This window comes from Rhamphochromis longiceps, linkage group LG4, assembly GCF_057381845.1.
Source record: "Rhamphochromis longiceps isolate RC_006_pf linkage group LG4, R_longiceps_female_GT1.1, whole genome shotgun sequence".
Lineage (NCBI taxonomy): Eukaryota > Metazoa > Chordata > Actinopteri > Cichliformes > Cichlidae > Rhamphochromis > Rhamphochromis longiceps.
In genome coordinates this window covers 20,673,493-20,691,146 of record NC_140560.1, presented here as the reverse complement: position 1 = coordinate 20,691,146, position 17,654 = coordinate 20,673,493, and the positions used below count along the sequence as shown (strand labels likewise).

The following is a 17,654-nucleotide window of genomic DNA, read 5'->3' as shown; positions in this document are numbered from 1 at the left end:
TGGAAAACAAACTTCTCCTCCCTTATGGTGTCATGGTGAAGTTGTAACGGGTGTCTTAAAAAAATAATTTATATTTCACCAAAGATCCATCCTGTAGTGTTATTTTGCTTTGTCAGTTTTGGTTATGAATATGTGTTTATTTATATATATTTATTTTCTGTATTTATTTTTTGGGAGCTTTTATTTGGTTTGTGTGACCTTTGACCTTTGATGCATTTTGTCTCACAGTTTTGTCAGATGTTTTAGTGTGAATTGTTGTTTCTCTGTCGAGTACAGCACTTTATTGCAGCATGCTAATTAGCCGATCTCAGGTTAGGGCACAGGAGCATGCAGGTGGTTTCTCATGTGGTCCGCTATTCTTCTCTCTCCCCTGAAGGTGTGCGTGCAGAAGCCCACCTTCAGATTTGATTTATTTTTCTTTTGAACAGGTATGTGAGCTCCCTCTTTTATTTTTGTGTCATGTGTAGGACCTACTGGTTATATCTTTTAGTTGTTTGTAATTCATGTTCACTGCTTCAACTTATTGTTAAATATATGTAACTAAAAATATGTAAAATTGCCACTGGTAAATGGGGTCTCCCTAGAGCTTAATTTTGTTGTTGATGAGGAAATGTCACAATTCAGTGCATTTTAATTTCTTATATATGTTTAAAGATGTGTTCGAGTATTTTAATAGATCAATTTGTTATTGTGTTGCACCTCAGTCGCCTAGAGGCCCCGCTGAGGAGAGGTGTGCATGCAGAAGCCCAGTAAGATGAAGTTGCTGTACGGATTTATTTTTATTTTGAACAGTCGCCTTGACGCACCGCTGAGGAGAGTTATGGGAGAATAAATCCGCCCCAGCTGCCAAAGTGAGAGTTGACTCCTCTGGTCATTCGCACAGCACAACGCAGAGAACACGGCGATCGGAGTTTCAGGCCAGACCGGCTACACAGTGTTAAAGGTGGATTAATATAACATAGAAGAGAAGCACTGTAAGTCCTTAAAAGTGTTTTAAAGTGTTAACTTCTGTTAAAGTGTTAACTTCTGTTAAAGTGTTGACTTCTGACTCGTTGGTTCAACACACACATTCATTGCTTTCTTTGTGTCTCACACATTTCTTGAAACAAATAGACTCAGTGAGCCTGCTGCTGGAGGCAAATAAAGTTTAATCAACCCTGCTGACACGTTCTCCAGAAGGCTGAATTATTCTAATACACCTCTCACCCTACAGTCGACATGTCCATATTGAAACTTTGGACATAAAATGGTCTTTTACGTGACTGCTAAACTAGAAACCCTTAAATCCATGATGGTGTTGCTCTTTAATAGCCTCATCCAAATATTTGGAATATCAAACTTCCTCTTCACGACTAGCAGAGCTTGTTTCTCTGGTTTCATTTACAAGAAAAGCAAAACATAAAAGGAGCTACGACTGTCCTCACACAAACAACAGCAGCAGACTTACACAGGTACGTTCTCTCATTTCCTGGTGGATTCATTTTTGCTTACTTTCACTCACATGACTTTACCCTGGTCTCTAATGCAGCATTTATTTTATATTTAAAGATACAGTGAAGTGGGTTTAACATGGAGTGGATTACACTGCACTTAGTCTGCCTTCTCTTAAATTACAAACATACTCATTCACATGAAAAATGATCTATAAGTCTGCAATATTACAGTTTTGACAAACGTAATCAGTTTAACTTTCTGACACAGGGAGAGGTGAGTATCATGAAACCTGTTTGTTGTCGTGTCGCACGCACTGCTTTAGATACTGGACTCGTTTCTGAGCCACACCTGACAACATAAATAAAATTCTGGTTTAAAAGCAGTGTAATGAATAAAATAAAAGCATGTTTGGTCATGGCTATAAAATATGCTTCACTTCTTTGTTAAAGAATTACTTAGTTTGCTTTGTTTAATTAATCCTCTGTAAACTGAGTGTTGAGCGATCCTTCCCTGTTATTTATCTGAAGCTGACAGGAGGCTTCAGCCAACAAGTTACAGATACAAGTTATTAGTGTGATTTTCTCTCTTTATGTCACAAAGTTAAAGCTGTTTGAGAAAACAACATTTCTCACTAACAAGCCTCTCTTAACAATCTCTTAATTAAAAGTAAACTCTAATATTAAAAAAGTATCTTTTGATTTCAACTGAAGAAAACAACATTTTAAAAAGCAATTGCATGAACAGTAAAAACAGTGACTTCTTAAATCTCCACAGGATGAAGATGTTTGGAAGAATGATGAGCTGCTGTGTGGCTCTCCTCCTGACCTTCAGCTCTGTGTCAGCTGTAAGACGAAAGCTCAACTCAATCACTGATCTGAGGTCAGTAGGCTTTGGCCAGTCTGTGCCTGAGCAGAGCCTCTGGTTGCTCCGCTGGTTTGCCAGTGAAATTGACATTGACATAAACGATGACATAAGTCTGATCTTTGACCCAAATAGTTTTGATTATGGCTCACATCATTATCGCAACGATGAACAGCTGTTAGACCCACTGCCGTGGGGATATCACTATATATATATATATATATATATATATATATATATATATATATATATATATATATATATATATATATATATATATATATATATTTATATTTATATTTATATTTATATATATATATATATATATATATATATATAAATATATATATATATATATATAAATATATATATATATATATATATATATATATATATATTTATATTTATATATATATATATTTATATTTATATATATATATATTTATATATATATATATATATATAAATATATATATATATATATATATATATATATTTATATTTATATATATATATATTTATATTTATATATATATATATTTATATTAGGTGGCTGTGGCTACATTGTAGCTTGCCATCACCAGTGTGTGAATGGCTGGTTGTGTAAAGCGCTTTGGGGTCTAGTAAAGCGCTATACAAATACAGGCCATTTACCATTTTTTAAATATAATATAATATAATATAATATAATATAATATAATATAATATAATATAATATAATATAATATAATATGATAATTATGATAATTATGATTATTATTGATTCGAAATTTTCCATAATTGGTACGATTATTGCGAAAGAACTTTTAAAATCAAAATAGTTACTATTTGAATATTAATTGCAACTATGGTGTTTTGCAATCAAGCCTTCGTCACTGTGCAGACAGTGATCTTATTAAAGGGGTTAAATTATATCTGCCTGAATACAGACACTGGCATTATTGGAGTCTTATGGGAACCATTCTCAGATTGTTAAATAAAACTTAGAAGGTCGGGATTATTTACCATGTGAATTCCACAATGCAGATGACATCTATATTTAAGGCTGTAACCGAATCAGCTTTTTTTTTAAAGAACAGCTGATTTACTGATTTATTTTTTGGTTGACTACTGCAACGATATTTTTATTAAAGAGCATATCACTCTGATTCTTAGCTCACTGCACAGACTTCCAGTAAGATATTTAATTGTTTTTTTAAACTTACTTCAGATAAATCACTGAGAAAGTTTGGGCCCTAAATTTATACCTGACATGTTTAATTAATATGAACCTGGCAGGTATCTGCAGTAGAGCCGCTCATCCTGTGGTGCCTTGATGTGAAAATAAAGAGGGTGATATGACATTTAGTAGCGCTGCTGCCTGCTGCTCAAACAAACTGTCTTAGATCGTCTCCAACTATATCCCTTTCTATTTCAATAATCGTGTAAGTTTTTAAATTAACACCACATGGTCTCATATTTCATGCCTTTCCTTACAATGGGTTTATTCATCATATAGTCCATTTTGGGGAAATGTGCTTATTATCATCAGTCATCTTTGTGTCATTGGAACAGCAATAAATGAACATTTCAGCATCATCTGCTTGACTCGTGCACATTCGTCACTGAGCATCACTTTCATCCAAACATCCACAGTCAACAATGGTTCTTCTTTAGGAGTCTCTAAACTTGTTGTCTCCTCTTTAGATTTTCATTTGGATTATTATGTACATCAATTTCATTTATTACAGTTCTGTCACAACGCTGGCTCCTGTTGCTGCCTGTTTTAAGCATTCATTTTCTATTGGGTGTTATGTTTGATGCCCCTGATCCACAGTGACTGTTTCTTTACAGCTTGGAGATGTTTCATGAGGAATGTTGTAAAGCTTAGAGTTAGATGATATTTAATCCTGTAACATTATTTTGTCAGTTTCAGATGCTGTGCTTCGTGACGCCCTGACTCTGAGCTCTTTGATGATTTTATTTCCACAATGTAAGCAAAGAGCAAACACCTTGAAAACAGACTTCTCCTCCAGTATGGTGTCACGCTCCAGTATTAAAAGTGTACTAATATAACTAAAGAGAGAAGTACTGTAATCCTAAACAAAGTTCTACAGGGTCACTCACTGCTAAAGTGTTGACTTCTGACTCACTGGTCGAATGCACACATTCATTCATTAAAATACTTTTATGCCAACATTTACATTGTTTTCTTTGTGTTTCACAGACTTTTAGTACAAATCAAATAAAAAACAAAACTCAATTTCAGTTACAGTTTGAGATAATGAAACTAAAAGTTTGAGTTGTAACTAGAGATGGCACGATACCACTTTTTTGTGTCCGATACCGATATCATAAATTTGGATATCGGCCGATACCGATATGAATCTGATATAGTGTCTTTTTTAATCAATAAAACTGTTTTTTTAATATCTTGCTGCATTTTGTATAAGTTCAAACTCAAGTTTAAAAACCAAAAAACACTAAAGCTAGTCTGTTATACCTGTATGCAAAAAATACACTGCACCCAAAATATTTCACGGTTCAGCAATACTGATCAATCTAATAAACTTAAACTTACTGCATCCTCCCTATTCTGGTATTTTAAAGAGTAAGCAACCTAACCAATAGGGCTGCAAACTCCCAGCAAAAAAAAAAAAAAAAAAAATAGGGAACCAGCTCATGATGCTTAATCGATGTAATCAACTTTAATTTGATGCAGTGTGAAAAAAATGCACAGAAATCAATTATTAATAATTAAATAGATTCAACATCTTTCTTCAACAGAATTGCAGACTGCACAGATGGTACCTTCCCAAAGGATAAAGTACTATAGCTTACTAGGTTATATTCGACTTAATAGTCACTATATACAGTAATGGACTTCTATACATTTTACATCAAATTAAAACTTTGGGTGTAAGATTCAGATAATTATTTATTAAAAACTAGACATTCTAAATGAGAATAAGAAAGAAAATTATGTCTTTGTGCCCCCTTTTCCCTGTTAATGCCCTATCGGCCCCCCTGGCTAAACTTTGCTAGATCCGCCCCTGCACAGTTACCAGCCGTCAGTTACGTAGAAAAGGATCCTGGTGTAGAAAGTAATATTAAATAAATTCTAACTACAGCTTATCAAGGTTAAACGTGCTGCTGTTGTTCAGCCGCTGGTTTCCTCTTTCTGGTGCAAAGTGAGCCAAAAACAAAGAAGAGAGACGGACTTGCGACAGAAAAGCCATCAGCTGATCATTGATCAGTTTCATGATTGAAGTAGCAGCAGGAGAGGGAGGGAGAGAGAGGCAGTCGCCCCATATATCGGTTGTTAAGCTTAAGGCTGGAATGCTTTACAAACATTCAGAGATGAACTACTATCGGATAGTTGTAACATTTTTGACATTTCTGTCTGTAAATTGGAGCTCGTTTAAGGTAGTGGATTCAAAATGTGATGCAAAGTATTTACATGTCTCTGCTATTAAATAGTGCAGCTATTTTCTCTGCAGCACAATTACCCATTGAATGGTATGGTCTCAAACACAAAGAGTGAAATGTTACAATTAACCCCCTAGTCTGGGTTAGTTGTAACATATCCTGGGGTGAAATGTAACACAATGAAATAAGGGTACTAACAAAACATTAACATGTAATCTTTGTTTATTCAACACATGAATGCACTTAGAGCCATTTACACTGAACAAAAATATAAACGCAACACTTTTGTTTTTGCTCCCATTCCCCATGGGATGGACGTAGAGACCTAAAATTCATTCCAGATACACAATATTACCATCCCTCCCAAACAGTGGTCACAAATCAGTCCAAATGTGTGGTAGTGGGCACATCTGCTATATTGAGATAATCCATCCCACCTCACAGGTGTGCCACATCAGGATGCTGATCTGACATCATGAGTAGTGCACAGGTGTACCTCAGACTGCCCACAACAAAAGGCCACCCTGGAATGTGCAGTTTTGTCTCACAGCAAAATGCCACAGATGCCACAAGCAATGAGGGAGCGTGCAATTGGCATGCTGACAGCAGGAATGTCAACCAGATCTGTCGCCCGTGCATTGAATGTTCATTTCTCAACCATAAGCCGTCTCCACAGGTGTTTCAGAGAATATGGCAGCACATCCAACCGGCCTCACAACCGCAGACCTCGTGTAACCACACCAGCCCAGGACCTCCACATCCAGCAGGTTCACCTCCAAGATCGTCTGAGACCAGCCACCCAGACAGCTGCTGGAACAATTGGTTTGCACAACCAAACAATTTCTGCACAAACTGTCAGAAACCGTCTCAGGGACGCTCAACTGCATGCCCGTCGTCCTCATCGGGGTCTTGACCTGACTCCAGCTCGTCGCCGTAACAGACTTGTGTGGGCAAATGCTCACATTCGATGGCGTCTGGCACGTTGGAGAGGTGTGCGCTTCACGGATGAATCATGGTTCACATTGTTCAGGGCAGATGGCAGCTGAGAATGTCCCAGTTCTTGCATGGCCAGCATACTCACCGGACATGTCACCCATTGAGCATGTTCGGGATGTGCTTGACCGGCGTATACGACAGCGTGTACCAGTTCCCACGAATATCCAACAACCTCGCACAGCCATTGAAGTGGAGTGGACCAACATTCCACAGGCCACAATTGACAATCTGATAGACTCCATGCGACGATGTGTTGCACTGCATCAGGCAAATGGTGGTCACACCAGATACTGACCGGTTCTGGGTCCCCAGACCCCCAATAGCGCAAAAAACTGCACATTCCAGGGTGGCCTTTTGTTGTGGGCAGTCTGAGGTACACCTGTGCACTACTCATGATGTCAGATCAGCATCCTGATGTGGCACACCTGTGAGGTGGGATGGATTATCTCAATATAGCAGATGTGCCCACTACCACACATTTGGACTGATTTGTGACCACTGTTTGGGAGGGATGGTTATATTGTGTATCTGGAATGAATTTTAGGTCTCTACGTCCATCCCATGGGGAATGGGAGCAAAAACAAAAGTGTTGCGTTTATATTTTTGTTCAGTGTATGTAGCTCTGTGTGTGTGTGACAGAATGCAGAAATCTAGCTTTTGAACATATTCCAACCCCCCAAAAAAGACAAATTATGGAATTTTCTGCAACTGAATATTTCATTAATTTTGGTTGGTCTTCCTTGAGTTTGGCTTCATTGGCTCAGTGGGCATTATAACCTACAACTCTTGCACCAATTTTGAACATAACAATGAAGCTGAAAAAATGTAGTTGTTCACCAGCATCGCAGTTCCATTACTTTTTATGAAACATCATGTTGGCAGCAGGAGCTGACTGTTTGAAAGATGAGGAAATCTGTTTCGTGCACCCATCCTGATTTATTTCCACTATCAATACTTCCTACTGGTCCATCTCTGACACAGTGGTCTGCATAATGTATGTGTGGGAACACAAACAGTGGAGGAATTGTGTTGCCAATGGCATTAACCGCATATACAAAAGCAACCAGTGAACCTCTCTCTGCTGATGTTGTTGCCCCAACTTGTTTAATATAAGTTAAAGTAATAGTGTGGTAAGTTGTAACATCTGCATTATTGTTACAACTGACCCAGACTCCTATAGCCATGAACTAGCTAACATTACAGCCAACGGCTAAAACATTAGCACTAAAGACTTACACAGAATATATCCCCATAGACATACAAGTAACATAATTTAAGTTTGATGAGTTTAGCTGCAAAGCAGATAATGCTATTAGAAATTGAAATAAAGTAGAAAAACTTACTTTTTGGCATACAAATTACTTTTTTTCATGTTAAATTGTCTGTGTTTGACAAAATGTGCTGATTTTTCACATGTGATAGCAGAACTGAGTTGGGCATGCACAGGATGAGTCACATCATTTGAAACTTAGCCCTGATTGGAGAAATTGGAAGTGTTACAACTGACCCACGTTACAACTATCCCCGGTTTCCCCTACTTCTCTCTGGGATAACTTTCTCGGAGATGAAATGCCGGTGTTGTGCCAAAAACTGATTTCCAATATTTCTGTGTATTTTTTATGTGTAATATCTTTATGTATGTTCGTAAATAGACTTTGGTGAACAGGGTTTACAAAGGGGCTATATAGAGAATTAAAACAATATCTGTTTTTCAAGTATCTTTACAACTCTCTGCTATTGTACTTACATTATAACCAATCCGGTCCTTTATCCCCACTTAAAATATTTTCACAGAAATATTGTAATATTTGCTGCCATGTCTGTTGTCCTCTTGACCAACTTACTCTTACAAAAGACATTTTTAATGTTAATGAGATTTTTTTTAACTGCATAAATAAAGGTTATATAAAAGTCACTGCCAAAAACTGATTGCGGCTTCTACCTTGTTACACGAATGTTGTTTGTGGCTCAAGATGACTTTATGTCATCCATGAGGGATGCATTTGACATATGTTTAACATATTATAGCCCAACAAGTTTATAGCAGTTTAAATACGAGCAATCAGTTTTTGGCAAATACCGGAAATCAGTTTTTGGCAGACAATCACTTTTTGGCACAACATTTGGTAACGAGGCTCCAAATGCTGAACCAGACCCACCCCACAGCCGCTCTATCACGTGATGCACACTGCTCCGACGTTCTACGGTTATGAGCCGAGTTATGCCATGTCGCAAGTTTTGTGAGGTGCTTTTCTTCTTGGATCGGATTACATTTTTTATTTCTCTCCTATATCCGATCCAGTAATTTAGGTCAGTATCGGACTGATCGGTCCATCTCTAGTTGTAACACAATCACATCTTTCTATGTAGGGATCTCAAAGTTTGTTAATATAATGACAGTAACTATAGAACGCCTTTAAATAAGGAAACTTGAATGACCAAACAAATCATACAAGAAAACACTGCCACTGAATAAATGTGTACACTATTTAAAATTCATTTGTAACCAGCTCCTATATTAAACAATACTGCAACCTCTCACCCTACAGTCGGGCAGACACGCCCATATTCAAACTTTGGCCATAAACTTGCTCATAAAATGATCAATAATTTGCTTTCACGTGACTGCTAAACTAGAAACCCTTAAATCCATGATGGCGTTGCTCTTTAGTAGCCTCATCTAAATATCTGGATTGTCAACCTTCATCTTCGCCACTAGCGGAGCTTATTGCTCTGGTTTCATTTACCAGGAAAGCAAAACTTAAAGGGAGTTACGACTGTCCTCACACAAACAACAGCAGACTTACAAAGGTAAGTTTCCTGGTGGATTCCTTTTCACTTACTCACATGATTTTGCCCTAATGCAGAATTTTTTTTTCTATATTTAAAGATACAATGAAGTGGCCACTTGGGACATGAGAGAAAAAAATAAGATGAACTTTTGCGAGATCGCAAAACTATTGTGAGGATAAGTAGTACTTTTAATAAACTTATAAGATAAACGTTTAAGATGTTTTCAGGCATGAATGTAGCTGTGTTACCTTCAAATATCTGATCGGTTCATCAAGACATATTTGCGCATATTTGTAAAAGTGTTCGTTTTTGGAGAAGTCTGTTACCCACCAGCTCGAAGCTGAGGTCGAGCATCGGGAGTGCGCTCCCGATGTGCCGGGAGTGCGGGGGGAACACCGCACTCCCGGCACATCGTGCCTCGACCTCCTTGTTTTGTTTTTAAACTTGATATAAAAAGTTAAATACATTCAAATAATTTGTAATTAGTACAAATATTAATAGTTTTCATAGCCTTTTTATTAAGTAATTCACGAATCAATTTTATGTAAGATACAGTATCATTGTAGTAGTGTTTAAAATTAGGCTTTTGGCTACTGTATTTGCATTTGTGAAAATAAAAATTAGCTAAGAGACAACTAACAAGTTTATTATGGCGACAACTGCGTCACTCACCCTGCAGACACGTCCATGTTTAAACTTTGGACCTAAACCTGCTCATACAATTATTAATAATCCGCTTTTACGTGACTGTTAAACTAGAAACACTTAAATCCATGATGATGTTGCTCTTTAATACTCTCACCAAAATGGCTGGATCATCAAGCTTCATCTTATCAACTAGCAGAACTTGTTGGTCTGGTTCTATTTACAAGAACAGCAAAGCATACAGGGAGCTACGACTGTCCTCATACGAACAGCAGCAGCAGACTTACACAGGTTCTCTCATTTTCTTTATTTTCACTCACATGACTTTACCCTGTTTTCTAATGCTCCATTTATTCTACCAATGACAAAATATTTAAAGATACGATGAAATGGATTGTACTTTGTCCACTTTCTCTTAAATTGGAAGCATACTCATTCAAGTGCAAAATGATCTAGTTTTGATGTTATTAGTTTAACTTTCTGACACATGGAGAGGTGAGTATCATGAAACCACCTGACAACATAAATAAAGAAAATTATGGGTTAACAGAAGTGTAATGGCTAAGTGGGAAAAAATAAAAAGATGAATGAAAAAGCACTCAAATATGTAGTTGTTTCAATTTGCTAATGGCTATAAAATATGCATCACTTCTTTGTTAAAGAATTACTTGGTTTGCTTTGTTTAATTAATCCTCTGACAACTTATTGTTGAGCGATCCTTCCCTGTTTATCTGAAGCTGACAGGAGGCTTCAAGTTACCGATACAAGTTATTAGTGTGATTTTCTCTCTTTATGTCACAAAGTTAAAGCTGTTTGAGAAAACAACTTTTCTTAATAAAAAGCCTCTCGTAACAGTTAATCAAAAAACTAACTTTTGATTTCAGTTGAAGAAAGCAAAATTTTAAAATGCAATTCGAACCCATAATAGATGGTATAAACCAGAGAGGAGAAAAACAAGTGTGGCTGAATGGCTATCAAATTATAAACTAGGAGTACATTTAAAGTTGTCTTAATCATGATTATCCTATTAATCACATTATGCAGTCATCACATAATCGTTTCACTTGGTCATGAATCACGTAATGAATGTCAGAATATAAAGTATGCATGAACAATAACAACAACAACTTCTTAAATCTCTCCAGGATGAAGATGTTTGGAAGAATGATGAGCTGCTGTGTGGCTCTCCTCCTGACCTTCAGCTCTGTGTCAGCTGTAAGAAAGCTCAACTCAATCACTCATCTGAGGTCAGTAGGCTCTGACACATCTGCCCAAGAGGACTGCCTCCGGTTCCTCCACTGGTTTGCCAATGAAATTGACATCAACACAAATGATGACATAAGTCTGACCTTTGGCCCAAACCATCGTGATTATGGCTCACATCAATATCGCAACGATGAAGAGCTGTTAGAGCCACTGCCGAGGGGATACCGATACTACAGTCTTGGTAATATCCATCGAGAAGGATCGTTGCAACTTCCACCTCAGGTCATCCAATCGGAGCAAGAGGACGGTAACAGGGCTCGAATCATAATCAGAGTCAGGGAGCAGAATGTGAGACGGCGAACTTCACGTATAATAGACCAAGTCTATATCACACAGCATTATGAGGCAGCTGGATATCATCGGACAGCGTATGATCCACAACATACATATGGGATCACTACTAGCCTCTTAAGAGCGATCAGGAGGTTTTCCATGGACAGTGATGACATCAATTTACTGATGTCTCTCAGAAACCGCTATAGAAGCAACGCTGATGACTCCCAGCTATCAGAGATAAGAAACACGTGGGGACACCTCGCTTGTCTGGGACTGTTGTTGTTTATTGTGATCCAGTAGAAAAAATTCCTCTCACGAATAAAACACACGTCAGCATGATGTGCTCCATAGCACACAGAGTCGTCAAAACGATGCTTTTGCCTTTTCAGAAAGGTACTCTAATTTGGAGGACAACACCTGTGTTTATTGTTTCATCTGTCTTGTTGTGCTTCTTGCTTCAGTCTTTTTTGGTCTTGTGTATCTGTCATAGTCATCTAAATATTAAATCAACTAAACTCAATGTCAATGTAACTGGGCCATGAATTACATATTGTTGTAATTACACAAAATGTGTTGTAGACCACATATTTTATTTTCCAGTTTATACCTGACTTTTAGGACCTTCAAGCCTGTAGTTATGTTCTTTATCAGTTAGAGCCCCTCCTCATTGTTCTTCTTCTTTGGTGCAACCCTATAAATACAGTGTACCCCTTTGGCCTCTCCCGTTTTCTACAATTTGCCTGTGAGAAAGCTTGGTGTGATTTATTTCCAGACACTGTACAACACACATATAATGTATATTTATCCACCCTGATGTTTCTGATTGTGATTTTAGTTCAGTTATTGTCATCATTGTGCCTGTTTTTGTTAGATGCAATAAATGTGTAGTATGTGTGTGCCATAAATGTGTTTTGGGCACCGTTAACACTAACATGAATATATAATTCTGGCTAGCTTGTGTGGAAAACACATTATTAGATAAGAGGGCTTTTATTAGTAACATGTTAATCTAGAAGCTATTGAACGCGCAGAGCCTTAAAAAAGCATTTTGCTTGTAACTTGTAGACGTGCCTGCTTAGCTACAGTTAAGGACAGGATGTGCTCCGGTCGGGTACGAAAAGAATAGAACGACAGGAAATATCTGCAGTCTAAGACGACTGAAAATAGTTCTTTAATACAGATATAGGAAGTGTCTAAAGGTCACTAACTGTAATAGGCGTATGATATGATATGATATGTTTTTGCTTATGCATTAAGAGGCTGAACCTGATATACAAAAACAGTCTGATGTGTTTTTTAGTTGAGATCTATGCAGACGCTGACGTTGTGTGCTTCTCCCACACGTGTGTTTAATACATCAGTTTTTTGAATCTACTTGGTTGGTGTATTGGTGGTTTTGTTCTCAACCCCACATCAAAGAATCGTAACACTTGGAAGATGTGATGGGTTGAGCTAACCCTCTTCCCCACTGTTTGTATTTGGTCGTAGGAGCTGGAGCGGTCACGTTATTTACTTGGAGGTCTTTCTTTCTTTTACCTTTCTTTGTCAGACACAACGCAGGAACACACCGGTTACATCAACGCAGATTAAATTGAGCTTTTCGTTTTTGATGTATTGCCACTTACTGCAAAACGCTTAGTAAACTGTGTTACATCGTTCATCTTCTTCGTCATGTCCTGCCAGGGTTTTTCTTCCCTTAGTCATTTAGCCCCTGCAGTCTTTTTCCTGGTATTTTCCCCGAATCACTGAAAACTTCGGTTATGAAGCTCCTTGTGAAAAAGAGAGAAATTGACGTATTTTAACATTATAACACAGTACAATAATTATTGGCTTTATTATTGGTCTATTTATTCTTCAGATTGTTGAAAAAGTAGATATTAACCAAATTAGTGAGTACTTGAATATTAATAGCTACCATGAAATCTTCCAATCAGGCTTTCATCAATGTCACAGCACAGAAGCTGCTCTCATGAAAGGTGTGAAATTATATTTGGTGTACTGGTATTGTTAGTTCTTAAAACAGTATTCAATACTGTTGATCATAATATGGCATTATCATCTTACAGGAATCCTTCTTAGACATAGAAGGTGGGGATTGTTTACATTTTGTCTCTATTGACAAAGCTGATTCATGGATTTATGTATTGGTTGACTACTGCACTTCTTTTCTTGCAGTAGAGCGCGTCATGTTGTCTTAAAATCACAGCATCTCGTATTTCATGATATTTCCTAAAACGTGTTTATTCATCACATGTTGAATTTTGTGTGGGATAAAAGAGAAACAAGTTACAACCACTTATACCTAAAACTGCAGGGGTATAGTAGGTATACGTAGTAAAAAGTAGTACAAACTGTCAGTGATCAACACATGATCAGCAGGAGCTGAAGAAGTTGTCAGAATATTACAGTGAAGTGGTGTTTGCTTGCTTGGACTGAAAACCTGAAACACTCAGATGCCTGTGCCGCATTTTCCTATTAAAACTGCCAAGAAACAACAAGAAACAACAAGAAACAACAAGAAAGTGTGAAGTTTACTTAGAGTAAAAAGTTTACAAGTTCAATAACAGTTTGTGAATCAGTGTGGCTCGTTTGAGGAGAATGCACAATTACTCTGATGGATAAATGACACGTGTTGATTGAGAGTCTGTTTCACTGATGAGTTTGTTACTATTATCCATCGCTCGCTCTGTTTTCACTGACTGGGAAATAGAGACCGGGGTGACTAGACATGACACGTGGGACACGGGAACAGAAACTAAACAAAAAGATGAAAATAGAGGGAGGGAGAACTAAGATTGCTGAGAGCTTGAAAAATAAGAATAACCAAAACCAAGAGCAACAGTAATCAAAGAATATTAAACCAAAAACACAAACACTGGATCATGAGACCCATTTCCATGACAACTATGACAGATAAGAAACATGTGGGGTGACTGGTCCTGATTCAGGACAGAGAAGAGACTTCATTGGTTGCTGTGCTGGCACACTCGCACCTGACCCAACATCAGGCCCAGAAAATGGGCAGATTCACTTAAGTTGCAGCTCGTTACCTGTTTCAAAGGGATCAAGTGTTGTTTTTTACACATATATAACTTGGCTGCATAAATAACTGGAAGCTGAAACTACAATATAGAGAATCAGCCCAATTAAAAAGCCCTGCAATTACATATACTCAAGGTTATGTTTTTATTGTAAATGAAAGGAAATAATCAGGAAATGAGTGTTTAGCAGTCATAATAAGAGCTGACTGAATTCTTTAAATACTAAGTAAAACGGCTTCAAAGCTTCCTTTGTAACCTTCTTAACTAGAACATAGTCTGGTAAGTAGATGTGGGAATCAACAGACACCCCACAATACGACTTTCAAAACACAGAGATGTGATGATTGAAGAAGCATAGACTCATTGTGGGCATTACAGTAAGTGCATCAAAGGGTTTTTGTGCAGTGTATGACTAATATTTAATCAAAATGATAGCTGGAAGACAATCAGTATCGGGTGCATGTGGAGTGTTTGAAGTTCTGCCATAAAATATCTTAGTTTGATAAATGATGACAATAAAAAAAGGGTTGAGTTGTAACACAATCACATCTTTCTACATATGAATGATCTCAAAAGTTTTATAGTATGATGGTAACTATAGAACAACATTAAATGGGTTAAATAAAACCCGAATTACCAAACAAATCGTACAAGAAAACACTGCCATTAAAAACATCTACACTCTATTTAAAATTTATTCATAAGCTTCGACATTGGAGACTCTACTACATCTCTGACCCTGGACTCTTTTGCTGGCTCATTCTTACTTTCATTTAGGTTCAAGTTCTACAAATGCTTTCTGCACATTTAGACTGTTACGACCCCCTCTGCTAGAGGCCAGGGGGAGAGTAACAGCTCTTACACAGGAATCTAACAGAAACAGGGATTGTATTACCAATTGTATAACTGAAAACCATGAGGGCTGCGCACAGCAAGCCACTGGGCAACGTCACATACACACACAAAGGGCATTTTAGATAAGTAAATGAGGCTTGAGGAAGGGAGGAAGAGTAACTCAATACAACAAACCCTACTCAGCTAACCTCGGCTTTGCACACACAGTTTAACTAGTAGGCATTCGCAGCGAGCCGAAAAGGCAGACTGCGCTCTCTGTAAAGCAGGGAGAGTGGGATCACTGGTGACGTCTGAAACCTCGCATATTACAGAATGTAACACCTGCATATGTGTAAAAAAGAAAAGAAAAAAGGCTTTGATTTTGCCACCCTACTTGATTTCTCCATTTGCCACCCTAAGAAAGTTTCTCTAGATCTGCCCCCTTTTGGTGTCATAATAAGAGCTGACTGAATTCTCTAAATACTAAGTATTCAAAGTTTCAAAGCTTCATTTCTAACCTTCTTTATTAGAAGACACTCTGGTAAGTAGATGTGTAACTGTTGATGATGAAGATGGTGTAAAGGCTGGCTAGAATGGTTTAAGTTATGCAGACTTGAGGTTTATTAAAGTTTCTACAGTCAATGCAAGTTAAGTGTAGTTTATCTGACTCTCACATTACCCTAAAATCTTGTTTAGGTGCTTGGTTGACTCAAGGCTTCCAGGGTCGAGGGCCTTCTTCCTACCCAGGGCACAAGACGAAAAGCTCCACTTGGTGATCGATGCCTTTAGGTTCCACAATGCCGACAAAGGGGAGGTGAGAATGTATTGTGGCAGTAAGTCGTACTCTTGCAGATGTGCTTTCTTTGTCTTTCTGACAAATTCTCTTGTTAGGTCTACATCACATGCCATCTGACTGCTGTCCCAGTGAATGATGCAGAATCCACAAATAAAGCATGCACCTTCATAAATGAAAGGTGTGTCTGAAAGTGTCCAACAGATGATTGAAAGTCAATGCATGTGGGACTGACTAAAACGTGCCAATGATTCTCTTCAGATGGCGGTCAGCTGATGGGAACGACTACCTCTGTGGGCAGTGTCAAAGCCAGAATGAAGTCGTCCAGCCCCGCAGTAAGCCCATCAGCCAAGGGAGATTTGGTCCCCGTGGGTTTGGGAAACCAGTGGAACCTGAACCACTGAGGACTAATCAGGGTAGAGTTTCCAGTCTGTCCATTGTAGCTGCTGTTTAGTTTTGTGCATGCTGGTCACCACTAGATGTCAGCATTAACCCAGTTTTGTGCTCAAAAGTCTGATGGTGTCCTATTTTCTTTTGGGAAGTGTGGGAACATGAAGCTAAACTAGGACCAGTGAAGGTCTTGCACTCACAGAAGAGCAGGCCTCTACCTGTGGAGAAGCTGCCTGTGGGTCTCAATAAAATCGGCGGGCCTGCTGTGTATGGAAGCCAGTGGAGAAGTGGAATACACAAACTTGGTAACCAGAAGGGCAACAGTAATTACTCATTTTTAGTCTGGTTTTGTAATAAGTGAAACTTCTTAAAATAATAGATTTGGAGAAAGGACTGCTTCCTGACTTGTCTGCACCAGACTTTGATGAGACTGATGGCAAAAGTGAAATGGCTGGAAAAGGTAAACTAAGGTCTTGTCAAGTCTTTTAAAATTTGAACAGTGATAATGTGGGGTTCTCTTTCCTCCAATTACAGGTGGGGAAGAAGATGCTCCAGAGTTTAAAGTGAACCTTGAAGAATCCTCTCTGGACAACAGCACCACTGCAGCTCCCCATGTCAACACCACCTCAGAGTTTGAAGTGGAGGAGACCATGCTGTCTAATGCAACTGCTACAGCCTGACCCTAAGAAATAAACTTAACTATACATTGTACTCTGATCTGACTAATCTGTTCTGTCACAGTTACACAATCTTGCAAATGGACTGCAACAAGGCACATTTCTTTGGAAACACGGGGTCACTGGTCAAGATGAGACTTTTGGAAGGAGATCATGATGTAGAGTAGCAGGCAACATGGAGAAACCTTAGATTATGGGAGACTGCTGCACTTAACATGTTGCTGGTTCTAACTCCTATAG

The 17,654-nt window shown here is 38.1% G+C and overlaps 1 protein-coding gene across 1 annotated transcript; it reads left to right on the top strand.

Annotated features, from left to right (window-relative positions):
- Positions 1-16,126: 16,126 nt before the first annotated feature.
- On the top strand, positions 16,127-17,429 carry LOC146671492 (zona pellucida sperm-binding protein 3-like). The gene is made up of 7 exons (XM_085405012.1): positions 16,127-16,131; positions 16,251-16,368; positions 16,446-16,528; positions 16,609-16,763; positions 16,890-17,042; positions 17,117-17,197; positions 17,272-17,429. Exons 1-7 carry the CDS (start codon positions 16,127-16,129, stop codon positions 17,415-17,417), a joined length of 741 nt encoding a protein of 246 aa, XP_085261138.1. The 3' UTR covers positions 17,418-17,429.
- Positions 17,430-17,654: the final 225 nt, after the last annotated feature.

What these genes read in the sequence shown, in the direction of transcription:
- LOC146671492 (XM_085405012.1), top strand. An exon ending in ACAATGCCGACAAAGGGGAG is followed by an intron (nt 16,369 to 16,445) that starts GTGAGAATGTAT and finishes TTCTCTTGTTAG; the next exon opens with GTCTACATCACATGCCATCT. An exon ending in AAGTGAAATGGCTGGAAAAG is followed by an intron (nt 17,198 to 17,271) that starts GTAAACTAAGGT and finishes CTCCAATTACAG; the next exon opens with GTGGGGAAGAAGATGCTCCA.